Here is a 21,762-nt window from a genome sequence, read left to right on the forward strand (position 1 = left end):
ATATGTATATCTACCTGAAAACAGATTGTGTATATAATATATATGAAAACACACACACACACACACACATATAGTTTGTTTCCCTAATAAGCTTAGTGCCTTAGCTGTATGTATTCTTATGCATATTTTTGATACTCCTATCATATATCTCATTTAGGTACACTAAAATCTCAAGAGGAACTCATCACTATTTATGTACTATTTTACCTAATTCTATTATTTTTTGACTTTACAATTTTTCCTCAGTAGTTTTCTTAAATAAATCTATCATTTCTTATTATGATGAATTGAAATCATAAATTTTTCATAGTGTTTTCTTTCTTTTTTTATTTTCATTACTTTTAAGATTATTTTTATTTTAATAATTTTGTATTCTGCTAGATGGGAAATTTTGGTTATGTGAAATTCTAGATTGTTGGTTATTCTTATTTTATCCTTAACAGATCATTACAATTTCTTCCAAGTTCTTTCATTTCTATAGAGGAGTTAGGCTTATTGATTTTCTTTTTAGGTAACATTTGTTTTGTATAGCTCGATTAGTTTTTGGTTTGCACTTAATTTTGAGGTACTGAGTTATGCCACATAAACTTTTAATTGGCCTTTTCCTTCATGGCAGTGAATTGCTGTAAGAAATTGTGGACTGATGTATTTTAATAGCTTTTAGTTGTTTTGAAAAAAACCTATTATGTTATATATACAATTTTTTAAAATTTAAAATGGTTTCTTCTTTATTTTTTCTTTATCGAATTCTACTTATATGTATATTTTTCAGTTCACTAGATCTCTAGTCAGTATTTTACAAAGCAATTTTTCCATTTTTTGCTCCAGAAGACTAATTTATCAACATAGGTTTCCTTTTAATAAATCACTTGTTTATTAAGTTCTTAGCTATATCTGTCACATTTTAGGAAGAGGAATTCAAACAATTCTTTTTATGACTTTCCCCAATATTAATATATGTTTTTCAAATTTCCTCTAATATTTGTGTATTTATTAATTACATCTATTCCAAAAGTTCTTTTATTATTCCAAAATTTCTTGCCTATAAACTTCAATATGTTGTTCATGTCATAGGTAATTTTATCTGTTACTTCTATTATCTAACTCCACATGGCTTCATATACACAAATTTTTTTATTAACATTATAGATGATCCAAAATAGCATCATATTTCAACCTCAAGATTTTTGTAGTTGACTTTAGGTGCTAGACAATTTCCAGCTGAGCTGGGTGTTTTGACTCTTGCCTGTAGTTCATTTACTCTGGAGGTTGAGTTGGAGGATTACTTGAATTTTTAAACCATTCTGGACAGAATAACAAGACCCATCTAAAGAAAGAGAGGTGACAAGCAAGAAAGAAGGAAAGAAAGGAAGAAATGGAGAAAGAAAAAATAAGTCTGATTATTGTAGTACATTCAAAAGCAAACAAATAATAAGGCTCTTGGCAAGGATCTATTTAACTCTGTTTGGGCATATCCTATAAGAGATATTCCCCTTTTCAACTAAAATTTCTTCTTTATAGCAAATTCTGAATTCTAGTGATTATTTTTTTCATCACATAATATTAACCAAATATCTAACTTGCAAATGATTCTTGCGTTCTCTATGGAAACAGACCCTTGCAATTTCAGAATTTGTAAAGTATTTTCAGGAGTAACCTTACTTTGTATAAGCTCAGTAATTTGATAGTGTATCTTTTATAGGATTTTGTTTTTTATGTCTCCAACTGTGGTTTTCTAACCATGTAGGGAGGGGGTAGAATCCAAAATTCTGTTGATTATCACTCTCCCAGCAGTCTCTTGCCTGCCTGGTAGCAATCAAGAACATTGGAATTTCAGTACACTGTAACAAAATTTCTGCATCTTTAGCATATTGTTCTTTTTAATCCTTAGTTTTTCCATCAGCATTTCATTGCATTTGGCAGTTTCAGTCCAATTTTCCCAAGTGCAAGCCAATTAGCTTTAGAAATGAAGCAATTTTAATCTCAAGAAAATCAGCACGCATGAATCATACATATGATGAAGACCAGGCTTCTTGATAAAAATCAATCAATCAATCCACACTTGATCTCTGGCTGAGCAACATCTCCAGGTTTTGAAAAGAATTATTCTGGCTATATATAATGTATATGTTATTTTCTAAAGAATTAGAATAAACTGGTACATTTTGTGATGCTGTTTGTTGCCATGTCAGAAAGTCAGAGCAGCATTATTATTGGTGACATTTTCAGTATGATTGCACCTGCTATGGTTTAGATCTATAACAATCCCCAAAATACTCATCAATTCAAAGGCAGGAATTCTGAAAAGTGATGGATTATGGGTGGTTATACACATCAAGGGTATTCATCCACTAATATTTCTGAAGCAGAGGACATCTGTTCAAGGTGGTGCTTGCATGAAGGCTGGGCTTGGACAGGGAAGAGGGTATATCTCTATCACAGGATCCTCCTTTCTATCTGCTTCTCAGCTGCCAGGCCACGAATAGCTTATGTTCTACCCAGGACTTTTCATTGTGGCACTTCTGTCTTTGGGCTAGCTAACTAGAACCCCAAATAAAATTGTATTGTGTCAGATATCTTGTCCAACTCACCAGAAAAGCAGACAACATTTACAATTATCTAGGTATACTTTTTTTTATCACTGGAAAATACTTTGCAGAGATAGAACACTTGATGGTATAATCCAAGCATGGGTGATACAAATGACACAGAGCAAACAGGCACATAATTTAAAAAATGTGATGTATATACTGATATTATTGTAGAAATAGCATTTAAAAAACTTGAACATAAAATATAATCAAACAAAAATAGTAAGGGATATTAAAGGACATTTATAAAAAGAAATTCAGATGATCTATGAAAATGCTTGGAATTTTATTCTTAGAATTTAGATCTCTAATTATCAAAAAAGAGTGTTCTCTCTCCTTCCCTCCACTCACTGCCCACTTTCCTCTTTCATGCATGTATGACACCAGAACAACACACTTGTGACTAATCACACATAAATACTCAAATAAACTGGCAACCATTGATGTAGTAGCACATTAACAAAGAAATATTTAACATAGAACATAGTGTATTTAATACTACATCATTTTATCAAAAAAACTCTTAAATGGGAGTGGCACAAGCTGAAGGCCTGCCTGCACAGCAAACTCCACCTTGCTGTGCAAGCTTAGCACCTCACACAGAACCCGGTGAGGCCCTGCCAGCATTTCCAAATAGCCAGGGACCTTTGGTAGGTCTACCTCAAGTAGAAGGGGAACCTGCTGTGCTGAGTGGTATAAGCTGAAGGCCTGCAAAGCGAGCTCCAACTATTAGGGTCTCACTCAGTGACTCCAAACAGCTGGGGAGCTTTGGTTTGCCTTGGGCATGAGCTAAAGGCCTTCACAGTGTCCTCCATCTAGCTGCCTATCCTTGGTATGCTGCTCAGCACATGGTAGAGTCCTGACCAACAACCTCAAGCAGCTGGGGAACTTTGAGTGCCACTAGAGACCTGTGAAGGTCAGATTAATGGCCTCCACTCACCTGGAAAAACTCCCTGCATTATGTACAGATATCTTCAAGCCAAGAAGCAACTAAGACGTTGCATTTGGTTTCCCTACGGGAATACAGAAAAATGACAAAATGAAAGAGCAAAATGCAACCTGAAACACACAGCCCATCCCCCAAATCCTAGGAGACATGGGCATAGAAGAAAGTATAGGCATACATGTGAAAATTCTGAAGTGATAGCAATTCAAGTAAAGAAACAGCTTCATGAAGCTATAAGGGAACTCAGATCAGAAATAATCTGCCAGGTAAAACACAAAATGATAAACATAATAAAAGAAATTCTGAACACATAAAGAAGACATAGTTTAAAAATTGAGGAGCACTGAAAAAAGATGGAAACCTTGAATGAACAGTATAAGAGAAATAGAATGCCTGAAACAGATTTAGAGAGATATCCAAAGAAATAAAATGCATGAAGCAGACTCAGAGAAATCAAAAGCTGGCAAAACCACCTCAGTGAATGTGAAGATAGACTTTCAGATCTCAAAGCCGAGATTGCAGCTAGTGAACAGGAAAGGAGGGATGTTTTATAAATAACAAGGAATCAGGAAATAACAATTTAACAATTGCAAGATGACACAAAGAAAAAATAATATAATATTGATAGAATAAGTGAAAAAAGATGATAATACAAAAGATATATAAAAATATTATTTACAGAAGTAATAGCCAAAAATTTCCCAAACATGGGAAAGGAAATTGACATACTGATAAGTGAAGCATATAGAACTCTAACTAGCCATAACCAAAAGAAAATGTGGAAATAACATACTGTAATCTGTGGGATGCAATGAAACCAGTCTTAAGAGGGAAATACAATAAATTGTCATATCAAGAAAATAGAGTGAGCACAAATAAACAACTTAATGCTTCATCTTGAGTTTCTAGAAAAAGAAGAGCAAGTTAAACTCAAAGCTTATAGAAGAGAGGAAATTGTAAAGATTAGAGCAGAAATCAATGCAATTGAAACTTAAAAAGCCATACAAAGAATTAATGAGTCACAGAGCTGTTTTTTTGAGAGAATAAACAGAAGTGACAAACTTCTAGCTAACCTTATCAAGTAAAGCAAAGAAAAAACCCAAATTCATGCAGTAAGGACTGAAAAGGGGGAAATTACTACAGATCCCATGGAAATTCAAAAGATCATAAATACCTACTTTGAAAATCTCTACTAATATAGAATGGAAAACACAAAGGAAATGGACGGGTTTCTAGAAACATATGAACTGCCAAAGCTCAACCAAGAAGATATAGCAATTTTGAATAACCCAGTATCAGCTACTGAAATTAAAAATGTAATTAAAAACTTACCAATAAAGAAAAGCGCAGGTCCTGATGGATTCACAGCTGAATTCTGTAAGAAATTTAGAGAAGATTTGATGCCAATACTCCTCCATTTAGGGAGGAAGCAATCCTACCTAAATCATTACTGGCAATAAGTATTACACTCATATCAAAACCAGAGAAAGACCCAAACATAAAGGAGAACTGTAGACCAATCTCACTAATGAACACTGATTCAAAAATTCTCAATAAAATACTGGCAAATAGAATGCAGCAATTCACCAAGGAGATTAAACATCACGACCAAGTGGCACTCATTCCAGGAATGCAGGGATGGTTTAACATACACAAATCAATAAATATAATATACCATGTCAACAGAGCCAAAAACAAAAACCACCTGGTCATCTCAATAGATGTAGAAAAAGCTTTTGATAAAGTCCAACACATGTTGATGATAAAAACTCTTCAGAAATTCAGAATACATGGTGTCTACCTCAATTTCATAAAGGCCATCTATGACAAATCAACAGCCAACATTATACTAAATGGACAAAAACTAAAAGCTTTTATGCTAAAAACAAGAACAAGACAAGGATGTCCACTGTCACCACTCCTATTAAATATAGTTCTGGAAATACTAGCCAGGGCAATCAGACAACAGAGAGAAATAAAAAGAATAAAGATACGAAAGGAATATGTTAAATTATCACTATTTGCAAATAACACGAAACCTTATATAGAAGACCCAAAAAATTCCATTAAAAGACTACTACAGATAATCAACCAATTCAGCAGTGTAGCTGGATACAAAGTCAGTGCTCAAAAATCAGTACCATTCCTGTACATATATAAAAACTCACCAAGGGAGAAATTATTGAAATATCATCTTTCACAATAGCATCTAAAAAATGAAATACTTAGGAATCAACCTGACTAAGCATGTAAAAGACCTATATGCTGAAAAGTATGCTATGCCAAAAAAGGAGATTGAAGAGGATATTAGAAAATGGAAGGATATGCCTTGCTCTTGGCTATGAAGAACCAACATTGTGAAAATGGCCATACTCTGAAAACTGATATACAGATTTAATGCAATCGCAGTCAAAATACCATTAACATACCTCACAGATCTAGAGAAAACACTCCTGAAATTCATTTGGAAACAGGAGAAATCTGGAATAGTAAAGACAGTTCTGGGAAACAAAGGCAAGGCAGGAGGCATCTCAATTCCTCACTTGAAATTATACTACAAAGCCACAGTGATAAAATCAGCATGATACTGCAAAGAAATAGACGTGAGGATCAATGGAACAAATTAGAAGATGAAAATACAATTACAAAGGCACTCAGCCACTTGATATTTGACAAAGGGGCTAAATATTTTTGCTGGAAGAAGGATAGCTTCTTTAATAAATGGTGTTGGAAAAACTGGCTGTAAACATGCTGAAGACTGAAATTAGACCCATGCACAAAACTAAAATCAAAATGGATTAAGCATCTAAATATTAAAGCAGAACACTTGTATTCCTATTGAATACAAGTTAGGTCGAAGTCTTGGTGACATAAGGATAGCCAGAGAATTCATGAACAAACTCAAACTACTTGGGAAAGACTTCAAAGAATCAACAACTGAGGTCTCATTATTAACAAGTTTCTGCACTTCAAAAGAAATCACCAACAGAGTGAAAAGAAAACCCACAGAATAGGAAAGGATTTTAGCCAGCAACCCCTCAGACAAAGGACATATCCAGAACATACAAAGAACTGAAAAACATCAAGCCCCCCAAATTCAAAGACCCTCTCCAAAAATGGGCATCTGAGATGAACACACAGTTCTCAGATGAAGATATACAAACGACAAATAAATACATGAAGAAATATTCACCATCACTGGTCATTTAAGAAATGCAAATTAAAACAGCATTGAGATTTCAACTCACTCTGGAAAGAATAGCTGCCATCAAGAAATCAACTGATATCAAATGTTGTCGAGGCTGCGGGGAAAAAGGAACACTGCTCCACTGTTGGTGGGAGTATAGACTGGTACAACCACTATATAATGTAAATCAGTGTGGAGATTTCTCAGAAGACTAGAACTGGAAGTTCCATTCAATCCAGCTCTTCCACTCCTGGGTATTTTCCCAGAATAACTGAAGAGTTCATATTAGAGTGATATTTGTGCATCCATGTTCACAGCAGCACAATTTGTAATAGCTAAATCTTGGAAACAACCAAAATGCCCATCAACCGCAGAGTGGATGAAAAAGATGTGCTATTTTTATATAATGGACTATTACTCAGATATAAAAAGGATGATCTTGAAGCCTTCATCAGTAAATGGCGACGTTAGTGAAAGAAGTAAGAATCATATTTATCAATATCACATTGTGCGTCTAGTGTAAAAAATAATAAAAAATGTACGAGTAATAAAACCCAAAATGTGAAATTGCTATTATAAAAAAGACGAAAAAATTGCTCTAAAGGATATAACTGCATATATGTTTAAGTGTGTAGTACTGATAACCACATTACTAAGTTTTTGTTGGATCATTTAACAGAACTGTTTGCAGTCTCACTGTTTCAATGTCCGCTTTGTATGCTTTAATTTTGTAACTTGAATGACTATTTCTAAGAGGACAATATGTAATTTATCAACTAGTGATTTTTTACTGTTTATTTTTGTTTGAAACTGTGTATTATTTCTATCCTTTTTTTCTGTTTCTTTTTCTCTTTAAAATTTTTTTTAAAATGATGTGATATTTTTATACAATGGAATGCTACTCAGCTATAAAGAAGGATCACATTGAAGCTTTCATAGGTAAATGCAACTTGAGTCTATACTCGTAAGTGAAATAAATCAAATTCACATGTGTAAACACCATATTGTCTGTCTAGTGTAAGAAACTGAAAGTGTAAATGAGATCCAACATCTTCAATAAATAATGTGAAAGGTCAAGAAAGTGCTCAAATAAAATAACTCAGAGAAAAAGAGAAAAGGAAGGTAAAAGAAAAAAGAAAGAAGTGTGTATATATACAGGTAAGTTAGCTAAGATGATTTTACTACTAATTCTATTAGTTCTTGGAACAAAAAATTAACATTCATAGGATTAGATCAATTTTGCATGTTTGTATCTGGTAATGTGAGGAACTCTTTTGAAGACAGCTATGCTAGATAACAACCTTGGTTAAGTTCCTACCACCTTGTTTTGAAAGCCTGTATTGGTATTGTTTTGGGCTCTTTTTATTGTTACTTAATTGTCTCTTTGTTTCTTGTTTTTCTTGTGTTTTGTTTTGTTTTGTTTCATTTTCCCCTCTAATACAGAAAGCATAGATGTACATAGATAGGCTTTTACATGCCTAGAACTCCTTAAGAGTTTACAAGAACTGATTTTACTACGTGTGATTGTATAAACAGCCACTTTGAATAAAACAAGACATCATGATAGCCATTGCTGATTTTGTATCATCTTGTTTTGAAGTCCAGCAATGTTTTTATTCTTGGTTTTGACTGGTTTTAGTCTGTTACTTGATTTCAATTTGTGTGAAGATATGCACAGCTATTTTGAAGAGAATAAGCAACATTATGGTAGCCACTGTTTATTTTCCTATTGTATGGTTTTCAAGGCCTGTAATGCTTTCATTCTTTTGTTTTGATTGGTTTTATACTACTGTGTTTTGTTTGAATTCATTGTGTGTGAAGATATGGATGACTATTTCGAAGAGAACAAAAGATATTATGGTACTGTTGGTTTCCTGTTGTCTTGTTTTGAAATCCTATGTTGCTTGCCTTATTTTATTCTGATCTGCTTTGTTCTGTTCTGTTTTGTTAAAAACCTTTCACATAGGATTATAAAACTGCTACCAGATTTTTTCTAAAGCTATGGTATAATCCAGTTAATGTTGATTTATCCAAGTGAGACACTTCATTTTAAGCTGGCCTTTTTTAACATATTTGGAAATTTAACATGTGAACAAAGTTAGAGATAATTCCAGTAAAACAGTAGTTTTGTCAGGCTAAAAAGCTGTGTAAATTCCTCAGGAGAAGCCACAGAACCAGTATCTTCTACAGCTTAGGGAGAGACAATAGCCATAACCGTAGCCACCGAAGCCATCATAACTACCACAGCCACCATAACCGCCATAGCCATCGTAGCCATAGTGCAGGCCACCACAGTAGTTGCCATAGTAACACATGGTGTCAGGAGAGGACTGTTCTATTGAGGATAAGGAGGGAGATGTCTGGGCCACCTTTTAGGAAGGACCTTTTGTACCTCCTTGGTGGTGGGTCAGGGAAACCATAGGAATTAAAGCTTCATTATCTCCCTAATGAGCTTTAGACAATATTGTCAATATCTTTAATTAGTGAGACAATAAAGTCTTCATGCCTGAAATTATTTTTCTCTTGTATGAGGAATTATTAAAGGCTTTAAAAATAAAACTTGCATTCTATTTTCAAGGCTCTGGTTCATTATGTATTTAGTTAATTATCACCTGGTTACATGGTATGATGTAAGCAATGAACACAGGTATTTCATCTTTTTCTTTTTTTTTTTTTTTTTGTCTTTTTCTTTCTTATTGGTACCGGGGATCGAACTCAGGACTGCCTGCTTGCAAGGCAGGCATTTATGCTGCTGAGCTAAATCCCCAGCCCCTGATATCTCATCTTTTTGTTTTGTTTTCATTCCTCCATGCAGATTTCTGTCTCTGTGTCTGTCTGTGCCTCTGTGTCTGTCAGTCTGTCTGTCAGTCTGACATTGTTAAAAATACTAAAAAGGTAAGAAACATATAATCCTACCATGATGGAAAGAATACTTTCCTCTGTATAATATCTAAACATAGGTAATACAGATTCTTTTTTGTCATTTGTTTGCTAAATTAATTTTGAAAGAAACATTCACATCCATTGATCTACAACGGGACTGGGTTGACACCACAGAGGCAGAACAGATACTGAGACAAGGACCAGAAGGCCCTCAAAATCCAAAAATTCTGTTGATGGCAAAAAGTGATTGCCTTTCTCTGGCTGATCAGCATACTGGTGAGATATGCCTAGATGTATTGCTGGGTCACTGAAGAGACCCAAACCCTTTTCCAAAATTCAGCCTTTTATCTTGTTTTATCTGACTATCTACTAAACTTCTGTGCTTTATGTTCTTTACAGTTTTATTGACTACATGTAATCTGTTTCCACAGGGTATTATTATTTTTTTTGTTTGACTAATGAGTAAGCTTAATGCTATAGAGATAAGTATTTTTGTTTATATATTTTATGAAACTCATCATGTATCTCATTTTTAATATATTAAAACTTCAATTAGAAATCATTATTTTATTTGAAGTTAACATTCACTTTTATCTTAATTAATTTCTTTCCTTTTTTGTTTCTTTGAGACAGGGTCTGTCTATGTAGTTCACGCCAGCCTTGAACTTGCTTGAACAGCTGGCCTCAAACTCATAACAATTCTCCTGCCTCAGCCTCCAAAGTGCTGGGATTACAGACATGAGCCACTGCACCAAACTTATTTCCATTATTTTTTATCTTTTTTCAGTGTCTATGTTTTTGTCTCAGTAACCACCTTTCCTAAATAAATCTATCATTTCAAATTATGAAAAATTGAAAAAAATTTTATTCATCATGTAAATTTCATGTTTATTTCCTTTTAAGATAATATTTCATACTATATCAATTTAATATTGTATTTTATTATGTTGGGACTTTAAATTGTATAAAATTTTAGATTTATTGTTATTCTTAATCTCTCCTTTTCATGTCATTGCATATTCTTCGCATTCTCTTTGTTTCTGTTGCTTTATTTCAAACAACTTTTCTATTTGTAGGTGACATATTTATCTACCTTAGTGAAGATTTTAGTTTTTCTAACTAGTTTCCAGATACTGAGTTGTGCCTCTGAATGATTTTAATTGGTTTTCTCCCTCTAGGAATGAATATCTTTTAAAACTGGTGAATAGATATATTTCAACATTAAAATAAGCACAATACTTTATATTAAAAAATGGCTTAGTTCCTATTTTTCTTCCTTTGCTGAATTCCACTTATGAAAACATTTTGCCATTTCATGGGCCCAAACACAGCTCTTGCAGTCTCTGTAATATTATGTAATCTGATTTTTCCAATTGTTTCATTTGGTCATACATTATCAAAGTATGTTTCAGTTTAATAATTCACATAAATTTATTATTATGCACACTGCTCAGTTTTTCGAGCACTGTAGTTTATATTTGATTAATGGTGATTTTTTCAGTTTTAATATACATTTTACAAATTTTCTTTAATTTTCCTCTGTTTATTAATTATAGCTCTTCTAAAATTTCATCTCTTCAAGCTCCAATGTTTTTCAAGTTTCAGCTAGCTTCTGTTGTGTGTTGCTGCTGCCTTCACATAATTCTGTAGGTGTTGATAAGCCCAATACTTTTTATTAAATTAATATTGCATTTTAGCATAAATACTTAATGGTTGCCCCTAAGCTACTAATAATGTTTGACTGTCTGATTGAGCTGAGTTTGGACATTTTCTCCATGCCATGTCTACCCTAAAGCTGGTCACCATGACCAACAGAAACTTCTTCTTTTAGGGACAGGTCCTAATACTTGATTCAAGTGAAGGGAATATAACTAAAATAACACCTTCTTGACTCAGTAGAGAGAACATTTTTAAAAAACAGAGAAACATTTCACAGAGCAGAGCTATAGGTGCTATAATCCAATCACTGGTGTTGCGAATGAGAAAGCATACAGTCAGAAAGTTTTTAAAATTATCAGATGTAAATGCAGCTATTATTGTACAAGTGACCATTTTAAAAACCTAGACAAATATCAAAAATGTAAAGAAAAAGTAATGAGAATAAAACCACAAACAAAAACAAAGTCATAGGATCTGTTACTAAAATATTGCTATTGTTACTCAGTATAGATGCCAAATTTTTGCAAAAGAACTTTCTTTCTCTCACTTTGTACAGTGTCTACCCTATCTACCCTTGTTTCTCTTACATTCTTATTTTTTTCCCATAATGACATAACTCCACATATGCGATTAATCACACACAAAGCACATTAGCAAAATAGCTAGTGTAGCAGAACTGTAAGTAAACAGTACTTTGGGGTACGATATAGCTGATTTAATAATGAATTTATGCAAAAAATGAGAGAATTGATCACATTTTACATATCATTATAAAGTATAGAAACTTTTCTATAAATTATGCAATAATCCAAATGAAAATGGTGAATCAATATGACATATAACAGTTTATTTTATTCTAGATAGTTCCAACTGTAGTTGGAGTTTGCAGACTTAAAAATTTATCATTTAAAAATAATTGAAAATAATGACAGTAAAACAGGAGATTGTAACCAAAGGCTTTGAAGATGTAGAAACTCCTCAGTAGAAGCCATAGGACCAGTATCTTCTACAGCACAGGGGGCGGCAACAGCCGTAACCATAGCAGCCATAGCTACCATAGCCACCATAGCCATAGCCACAGCCTAAGCCACAGCCATAGCCGCAGCCCAGGCTACCATAGTAGTTGCCGTAGTAGCACATGGTGTCAGGAGTGGACTGTTCTGTTGAGGATCTGAAGCAGGTGTCTTCTGTCTGGATGTCCCTGTCTGTGAGGGTCTTTTATACCTCCTTGGAGGTGGGCAGGAAACCACAGGCAGCACAGCTTCCTGTTAACTCACCAATGAGCTTCAGATGTGGTCATCATTGTCTATACTTGTTGAGAAAACAAGGCCCTTGTGATGGACATAATTTTGCTCTTGCATCAGAAATCCTTCCCCCAATTAAGGCCCTATAAAAGAAAACGTTTGTTCTATTTTTAAGATTCTATTCATTCTACATTTAATTGTAGACATATGACCTGACTACATGTTATGGTGCAAATCATAAAAATTTAATTTTTACCTTTGCTTCATTTCCATTACTCCTGAGGTACACATTTTCCCTCCATCCATCCATCCTTTCCTCTCTCCCTTTCTTTCTTTCTTTCTTTCTTTCTTTCTTTCTTTCTTTCTTTCTTTCTTTCTTTCTTTCTGCCTTTTCTTGAAAATCTCATAAGTATCATCTTATGTTTTCACACTTTACTCAAGAGAAATGAGCTGGTTACTGCTCTTACTGGTAAATCCATGGCTGGTTACCGTCACATGTGTACTGAGTGGATATTTAATCTATACTTAGCAATGAGTAGATGACTTCAAGCTTTCCAGAAAATAAACATTCATTTTATGCACAGAAACTATCCATGTTCTGTGATCCCTTTTATCACTACATACAAATCTATTTTAGATTAAATTGTAAAGCAGAGCTTCATTATATTAGATCATCTATCCTCAATCTATTTTTAAACTACAATTTGCTTTTCAACATGGCCAAGGTCAGAAACAAAGGATACAAAAGTAAACTCTGCCACATTGAGACAAGAACAAGTGACACTGACAAAAGTAATGGAAGGGAAAATGAAAAAATGCCATTCTTATGTGGAGAGAAGGAAAAATAATTTGTTCCTAATATCCTTAGTATTGTACAAATGCATCTTCACGTTTTTAAGTAATATTTTAAAGGAAAACATTCAGATTCATTTTTGTACAGTCAGGTGTTGCTTTGACACCACAGTGGTGGAAATCAGTAGACCGCACAATGCAGTGTTGACTATTCATTCTTGTGTAAAAAGTGTTTACCTTCCCTTGATTAATCTGTGAGAACTGCTGTACTTCTTGCTTGTTCTAACACAGTCAGTGTTACTGCTCATGGAATAGAGCTTGTCATTGCAAATTCAGCTGTGTACCTCCACACGTGCCGCTGTGCACTAAACTTTCATATTTTCTGATGTTTCCAGCTACATTGACTTATACCACTTATCGTGATAGGTTAACTTTGTTCTTTTAGGTAAATGTAGGGCCTTAGAGCTCTGAGTATGTTCTTTTATGGTTCTTTTAAAGTATCATGTTTGGTGGAGGTTAATACTTCAAAGAGAGTTATCATTGTTATCAATAGATGTTAACATTCATTTTTATCTTAATTTCATCAGTTTTTGAATGTCCATTTGTTGTCTCAGCCACTTTCCTTTTCTCTAAATAAATCTATCATTTTGTTATGAAAAGTGAAAACATGAATCTTTTTCTATTCTTGTGATGTCTATGTTTATTTACTTTTAGCACAACATTTTATATTTCTCAGTATGATGTTTTTACTTTGCTGTGTATGCAGTGTTGACGTGAACTTACTGACTGGTGGTTACCGATGATCTGTCCCTGTCGTATCAGTGCACCTAGAGCTCTCTTTAGATATATAAAGGAGTTTTGCTGCCAACCTTATTATTTATCTTTGTAGGTTAACATACTTGTTGTATCTACTTCAGTAGATACAACATAATTCTGTAGGTGTTGATAAGCCCAATATTTTTTGAACGTAATTTTCATGTACTGATTTGAGTCTATATGTAATTTGAACTGACTTTCTCTTGCCAATGAATGCTTTTCAGGATTTGGGAACTCATGTCTTTCAACAATTTTTAAAAAAGTATTCAGTATTTTCCTGTTTAAAAATGGTTTCTACTTTATCTTCTTCCTTAGTCACATTCCATTTATATATATGTATGTTGTGTAATTGCATGAGTTCTAGCACATTCTTTATATACTTTTCAATATTTTACATTCAGAGTTTTCGTATTTTGCTTTAGTTGACAATTTATCAACATCAATTTCAGTGTAATAGTTCATATAAATTTACTGATTTATAAACATTGTACATTTTTGGGAACTATACATTTGATTCTCTGGTGAATTTTTCAGTATATATTCAGCAAATTTATTTTAATTTTCATCAATTTGCTATTTGTAGGTTCTAAAAATCATCTCAGCAAGCTCCAATATGTTTTTCCTGTTTCAGTTAAAATTTATTGTCTGTTATTTTCTTTAAATGCTTCTATGATGTTCATAAGCCCAATACATTTAATTAAAATTGTAGGTGTTCCATAAAACCATCATATTTTACCATAGAGATTTTATGTTTTTTCCTAGGGTGCTAAAATGTCAGATTGAATGAGCTGCACTGGCCTGTACCTCCAGTTACTCCAGTGATATAGGCAGTACAGTCACTTGAGCTCAGTAGTTCAGGTCCTTCTTGATAGTAAATGAAGATCACTCTAAAAACAAAGAAGAGCAAGTGATAGAGAGAGAAAGAGAGAGAGAGGAGAGAGAGAAGAGAGATGGGAAAAGAGCGAAATTGAGGGGAGGTGAAAGAAAGGAAATAAAAGGAGAGGAGAGGAGGAGAGAAAAGGGGAGACAAGGAGAAAGAGATCAAGAATGGGGCTGGAGATTTAGCTCAGCGGCATAAGCGCCTGTCTTGCAAGCAGTCGTGAGTTGGATCCCCGGTACCGATAAAAAGGAAAAAGAACAAAAAAAAAAAAAAAAAAAAAAAAAAAAAAAAAAAAAAAGGAAAAAAGATAAGAAACAATATTTCTTCCTGATCTGATTACCACAATCACTAACATAAAGTTGTTATGCAGGACCTGTCTGTGTCTCTTTGGGCCCACCCTACAGGGGACACTTTTTTTCCATGTGGTTTTTATTAGCAAAACCCCAATGCTCATGATTATTTTGTAAGCCCTTGATATGGCCCATTAGCTTAAAAACCAGACTCCTTCAACCCGAGACAAGTTCATTATCTCAAGGAGAAACCATGCTAATTGTGACGCGCAGAATCGCACTGGCACACTGTTTTCAGGTTGTGTTTTCCTCTTGCTATCCATGGCCGGGGTTACCATTTAAGTTTCTGTTTATTATACTTCTCCCAGCAGCCTCTTATCTTCTAGAATCAAGCAGACTGAAATTTCAACTCATGCTTCAAAAATTGTCTACCTTAAAAAATAGGGCCTTTAAACCAGTTTTATTGCATTTCATCCTGAAGGTTTGAATTTCTCAAGTGAAATTAACATCTTTTAGGAGAAATTTATTTCCCTTACTGGTCAAATCAACATACATAAGCACATATATTTGTGAAACACCAGGATTCCATTTAATAAAAGTCATATTCAAATGCTCATTTGTCATCTAGCAAATATCTTATGATTTTGAGAAGTATTTTACTTGGTGTGTATGTACAGTGAGTATATTATTTTCTACAAGTTGAAACAGAAAGCAATATTTTAAGATGCTACTTGCACTCATGCTTTTTTGGCCAGAATTATGATGGTGTCACTTATGTTATGAAAATACTGTTAAACTATCACCTGTTAAGATGTCCCCTAGAGTACTCCCCTACATTTTCAGGTGCTCAGAACGTGGAGTCTTTGGCAGTGTACTGATTATGGGATTTTCTGCTCATCTACTCTTTTCAAGTGACTTTTAAGTGAGTGTGGTATTAGAGGCTGCTCTCTGGGGTTATGTAAGGGAGGGATCCCCCCTTACACTGACTCCTCCTTTCTCGGTTTCCCAAATGTCAGGAGGTGAGTAGCTCAGGCTCTACCCACACGTTTTACGTAACATTTAACACCAGTCAAACATGAGCCCAGAGAAATCTCCCTCTTTTGAGTGGTAGGTGTCACATGTGTGTCCCACAGGCTAGAAAGCAAGTAAGGAAACACCTACATCGTACCTGAGGCAGAGTATTTTTTAAAACTTGAGAAACATTTCATAAAGGCAGAGTTCTAATTGACATAATCAACACAGTGGTACTGGAAATAACAAAGCACACAGACCTGAACCTTTTGAAATACTCAAATGTCATTATAATTAATACTGAAATAAGCCATTTTAAAAACTTGCACGAACAACAAATCAAACGAAATTTAGGTAAGATTAACCCTCCCCATAAAACCAAATTTCTGTTTGTTTCAAAAATGCTAACATTTCTACCCATTAGGTTTACATGCCACTTTAGTGGAAAATTAACCACCTCTCTGCCTCTCTAGGTCCTTGTGAGCTCTCTGTACTGCCTACCCTTCCATCTTTTAGACTTTCTCTCCTGTGACACCACAACCACAAATGTGATTAGTCACACACAAATCTTTAATCAAAATTGCTGAACTACTTGAACAGTAATAAAGAAATATTTGTGATTAAATATAGTTTATTTGAAAATAAATCTTCATACAAAAATTGGGATTCCAAATTGATCATATTTTGTAGAGCCCCAAAGATGAATACAGTAACTTTTCTACAAACTAGCAAACAGAAAACTGCTGATACTGATGAGTCAAAGTGGAATGTTACGGTTTATTTGTTTTTTAGATAGTTTGATGTGTAATTACTGGCCAGGAAGGCATTTAAACCTTTGTCATGTGAGGAGCATTGGAGATAAATCCCATAAAACATCAGGTTCTAATCTACAGGCTACAAAGCTTGGGAAACCCTAGTAGCAGCCATAGGAACAGTATCTTCTACAGCACAGGGGCCACCAACAGCCATAACCATAGCGGTCATAGCTGCCATAGCCACCGCCCGGGCCATAGCCGTAGCCCAGGCCACTGTAGTAGCTGCTGCAGTAGCACATGTCAGGAGTGGGCTGTTCCGTTGAGGAACAGGAAACAGCTAAGTGAGTCCAGTTGTTATCATCTGTCAGGGCCTTTTATACCTTCTCGGTGCTGGGCGGGGAGACCATAGGCAGTGCGTGTTCACATTATCTCACCAGTGTAGTTCAGACCACGTTGGTAACATTTATTAGGAAAACATGGGCTCATAACTGGGATAATTTTGCTACTATGTCAGGAATCCATTGTTTAATAATAGCTGTTTACTGGGAAACTGTTGTTCAGTATTCAACCATCTGGTTCATTCTGTATTTAGTGGATTGTAGACATGTGACCTTACGACACGTTATAGTGCAGTCATAGCAATAGGAATTCTGTTCTATGTTTGCGTTGTCTCCATCACTCCTCAGATACAGGTTTTCCCTCACTGTTTTCTCCTACCTTCCCTCCCTCTCCCCACCCTGCTTCCTTTCATCCACCCCTTCCTCCCTTCCTTTCTCTTTTTTTCCTATTACTACCTTCTTGCCTTGTTCTTTCCTACAAATCCTATCAATAGTGACTTATATCTTCATATTTGCTTTTTTTTATGAGCTAGTTACTGGCAATTACTAGTATATCTATGGTTAGATATTATTATATGTGTACACAATGGATTTTTTAAAATTACTTTATTTGTTAATATTAAGAAGAAAAAGTAAAACAAATTTTCACAACAAAATAATGAAAAAGTGACAATTGTTGATAAATTACACATCATTATCTTTAGTCACTCAAGTACAAAATATGGGCATAAAAATTTCTTCAATGAATATTAGCACAACCTTTCCTATTCAGTGAACTAAGTGACACTAATGGTATAACTAACTTGCATTTTTTTCTTTTCCCTTCTATCCTTTCTCTTTTCCCCTCTCTTAGTTTCTTCTTTTTATTGAACAGTTTCCTCCCATTTCACAGTGACTATTGTATATTTTGAACCGTATGGTTTCACATATGTCACTGTGGTGTGATGTTTTTCAATCCTTCTGGGAAGATACACAGAAGGGGAATACCTGGGTTGACTGGGACCTCTAATCCTAATTTTTTGAGGAATCTCCACACTGATTTCCACAGTGTTTGTACTAGCCTACTCTTTAACCAAGAGTTGTAAAGGGTTTCTTTTTCCCTACAGATCCAGGAGCATTTTTATTGGTTGATATATATTTTTTTTAAAATGAAATAATTTTTTAATGAATAAGGGAGAGGATGAGAGGGGGCATAACAACATAACAATACAGGTTAAAGCATAACACTTTCAGCAACCTAGTGCTTCACCACCAAATAACCCGACTTAATAGTAGTTACCATAGTGTCTTTTTCTTTGAAATATTTGAATATAACTTCATATGCTAGAGCATCAAACATATCAAGACTGTGTAACACCATTCAAGTGGATGAAAACATTGTAGAGTATTTAGAACCAGCTAACAGAAAAAATGATCAATGGTTTCAATATTGTCTCTTTGCCTATAACAATTTTTGTTTATACTACCACATACGATAAAATCCAGCAAGTTACAACATGATAAAATCAATGGAGACAGAAGAACCATAGTTTGGTGGATATTTAATCTAAACTTATTCTTTGAATAATTAATTTCAAGCTTTCCAGAAAATTTTATGGGCCACAGCTCCCTGTGCTGTCTTGCTTGTCCTTTGCACGTAAACATATGTAGATAGAGTGAAATATAGCGTGGCTAAGTGGGATCTTACATGCTCAATTTTGGTGGTTTTTTAAAACATCAAGTTTACCTTTGAGCATAGCCAAGGTCAAAGACAAAGGGCTCAGGAATAAACCGTCCACAGTGAGGTCAGCACAAGCTACGTCAGCAAACACAAAGAGGAAGCTTCATGCGATCCTGTTCTAAAGTGAGAAAAGAGACAATAATTTCTGCTGTAAAACATCTTCACAGGTTTACATAAAACTGTTTTCCAGATTTTTTGGTAACCAATATTTTGTAGAAAAATTTTCACACCCACTATCTTGGGTTGCTTTTACATCGTACTTGTGGAACTGAGTGCGGAGACACAGAGCAGAAGACCTGCATAGCCCACAGTCCCCACTGTTTCCCTTGCCCAGAAGCCTGTGCATTGCCCTGACTGATCTATGACCACAGTCACACTGGGCGGGTGTTCCTGAGGGGCAGCAAGGATGGTCCACGTGGAAGAAACCTGTGTTCTAAAACTTAGCTTTCTGCCTCCACGTGTTCTGTGATGCAGTGAGCTTTTGTATTTTCTGACTTCCAGCTGCATTGACCCATGCCATCTATTTCAATTTGTTAAGATTTCTTGTCTTTGTAATTTTAGTGTCTTTGCACTATGTATTTTTATGTAAATTATTTTATAGTACTCTTGTTGCATATCTTATTTTGTGTGCATTAAAACTAAAAATGAATTATCATTGTTCCTTCTGCACATTAACATTCATTTTAATTTTAATTAATTCCATTATTTTTGAATGTCTATGATTGATTGACTTACCTTTTTTCTAGGTAAATTTATGACTTGTGAAAATTTGAAGAACTCAAATTTCTCTATTCATCTTTTAACCTTCTGTTTACTAGTTTAGGATTATATTTTGTATTTTAATATGAATTTTACTTTATTATTGTATTTACTTTTTGTTTTCAAGAAGACAAACATCATAAAACCAATCAAAATAAACCAGTGTAATTAATTCCAGATTTCTAAACATTATGAAATCAAAAATAGTTACTATAATGCCTTCTGACGTCTTCAAAATAGCTGTAGATAACTTAGGGCATAGTAAATATCAAACAGGACAGAAACGGAGAGGATAGAAATGATAGAAACAAAATAATGAAGGCAATAAAGGACCTCAAAGCAAGCCTACTGTAAATCCAAAACTGCTACCATAATATATCTTGCCATCTTTGAAATAGCTGCTCCTACCATCGGATTTAACATAAATATAACAAAACAGAATAAAATCTAGCCCAACAAAACAATGGAAATCATCTAGGACTTCCAAAACAAGTCCATAGGGAATCAAGAATTTCTGCAATCCTCAGAAAGAGATTCTCTCTAGATGTCACAATGTTTATCGCTGTCTTCTGAACCCATGATCAGACCTCTGGCCCTACATCGGCGATGTTAGTGAAACCCTAACCCTAACCCTAACCCTAACCCTAACCCTAATCCAACACCATTTCATCTCCATAGCTATCATCACAGCCTGTGTTTCTCTGGATAAGCCGGTAGTTTACTGTGGCTGTGATGGGTACTGGGGGTCGGGCACTTGGTACTTTCTGTTTGCCAGCCTGTGTGCTGGAAGGGTCTGGGTCTGTCTGTTCACTTTAGTTTATTATGTGGCTTTTTCATTATAGACTATGTATTATCTGCCCTTTTCATAGTATTATGATTGCTTCAAGTTCTCTTTGTTCTTTTAAAAGTATTTTACTTAATCTTACAGTTTTCTTTGTAAGTAAGGTAATGCATTTTCTCTACCTTAATTAAGATTTTGGTTTTGTGTTTAATTTTTAGTTCTTCAGTTATAGATACTTGTGATTTTAACTGATGTTCTTATTCATGACATATTTTAATAGTTGTGGACTGATGTTTTTCAATAGTTTTAGCCTGTCTTACACTGCATAGCAAGGGAGAGTTAGAATCAAAAAAGAGGTAAGCAAGCAACCGAGAGAAAAAGCAAGCAAGAAAGAATGAAACCAAGGCAGAAAGAGGGATTAGAGGAAGGAAGGCAGAAAGAAACAGAAGAGGTGAAAAGAAAGAGAAGACTGAGAGACAGAGACACAGAGACAAAGACACAGAGACAAAGACAGGTGTTGGATTTCTGTCCAGATCTCCATAGCCACAAATGGAGATGGCAAGGCTGGAGAGGGAGGGAAGGAGGAATTTAACTGACTTGATTCAGCAAAGACTCACATGGGCCTCCCCAAAGGGTCTCTGGGCCTCTGTTGGGACTCAGCCTGCAGGAGAACCTCCTAGGTCAGCAGAGAGGTGTTTTTTTTTAAAGGGAAATCTGAATGCTTCTGATAATTTTCTCAAGACCTTGATATGAACAAATTTCAAACGATATTTGCTTGATATCTTAGGAAACAAGCCTCTTGCAACTTCTGAGTTTCTAAATTATCTCAAGGAGAAACCTTGCTTAGTGTGAAGTTAATATTTTAATTGTGAGTTGTTCTCAGGATTGTGTTGTCTTTTGTCTGGCTGTACTTAAGTGGGGGTAGCATGGAAACTTTTGTTGAATTTTCTTCTCCCAGAGGTTTCTTGCCTGCCTCTCAGAATCAAGAGGAGTTTAGTTTCAACCCATGTCTCCAAATATCTCCATCTTCAAAATTAGATTAATTCTTTCTTTTTCTACCATTTTTTGCATGTTGACAGTGTCAGTTTGCACTTTCCAGGTGAAACCTAA

General features: G+C 34.7%; 1 protein-coding gene across 1 annotated transcript; it reads right to left on the reverse strand.

Annotated features, from left to right (window-relative positions):
- Positions 1-12,088: 12,088 nt before the first annotated feature.
- Positions 12,089-12,446, reverse strand: LOC100726825 (keratin-associated protein 20-2-like). The gene has a single exon (XM_003467297.2). The coding sequence runs from the start codon at positions 12,404-12,406 to the stop codon at positions 12,245-12,247; it is 162 nt and encodes a 53-aa protein (XP_003467345.1). The 5' UTR covers positions 12,407-12,446; the 3' UTR covers positions 12,089-12,244.
- Positions 12,447-21,762: the final 9,316 nt, after the last annotated feature.

The sequence above is a fragment of the Cavia porcellus genome, unplaced genomic scaffold, assembly GCF_034190915.1.
Source record: "Cavia porcellus strain 051 isolate PalLab524CR breed Dunkin Hartley unplaced genomic scaffold, mCavPor4.1 scaffold_7, whole genome shotgun sequence".
Taxonomy (NCBI): Eukaryota; Metazoa; Chordata; class Mammalia; order Rodentia; family Caviidae; genus Cavia; species Cavia porcellus.

What these genes read in the sequence shown, in the direction of transcription:
- LOC100726825 (XM_003467297.2), bottom strand. Translation starts at nt 12,406, where the DNA reads ATGTGCTACTACGGCAACTACTATGGTAGCCTGGGCTGCGGCTATGGC.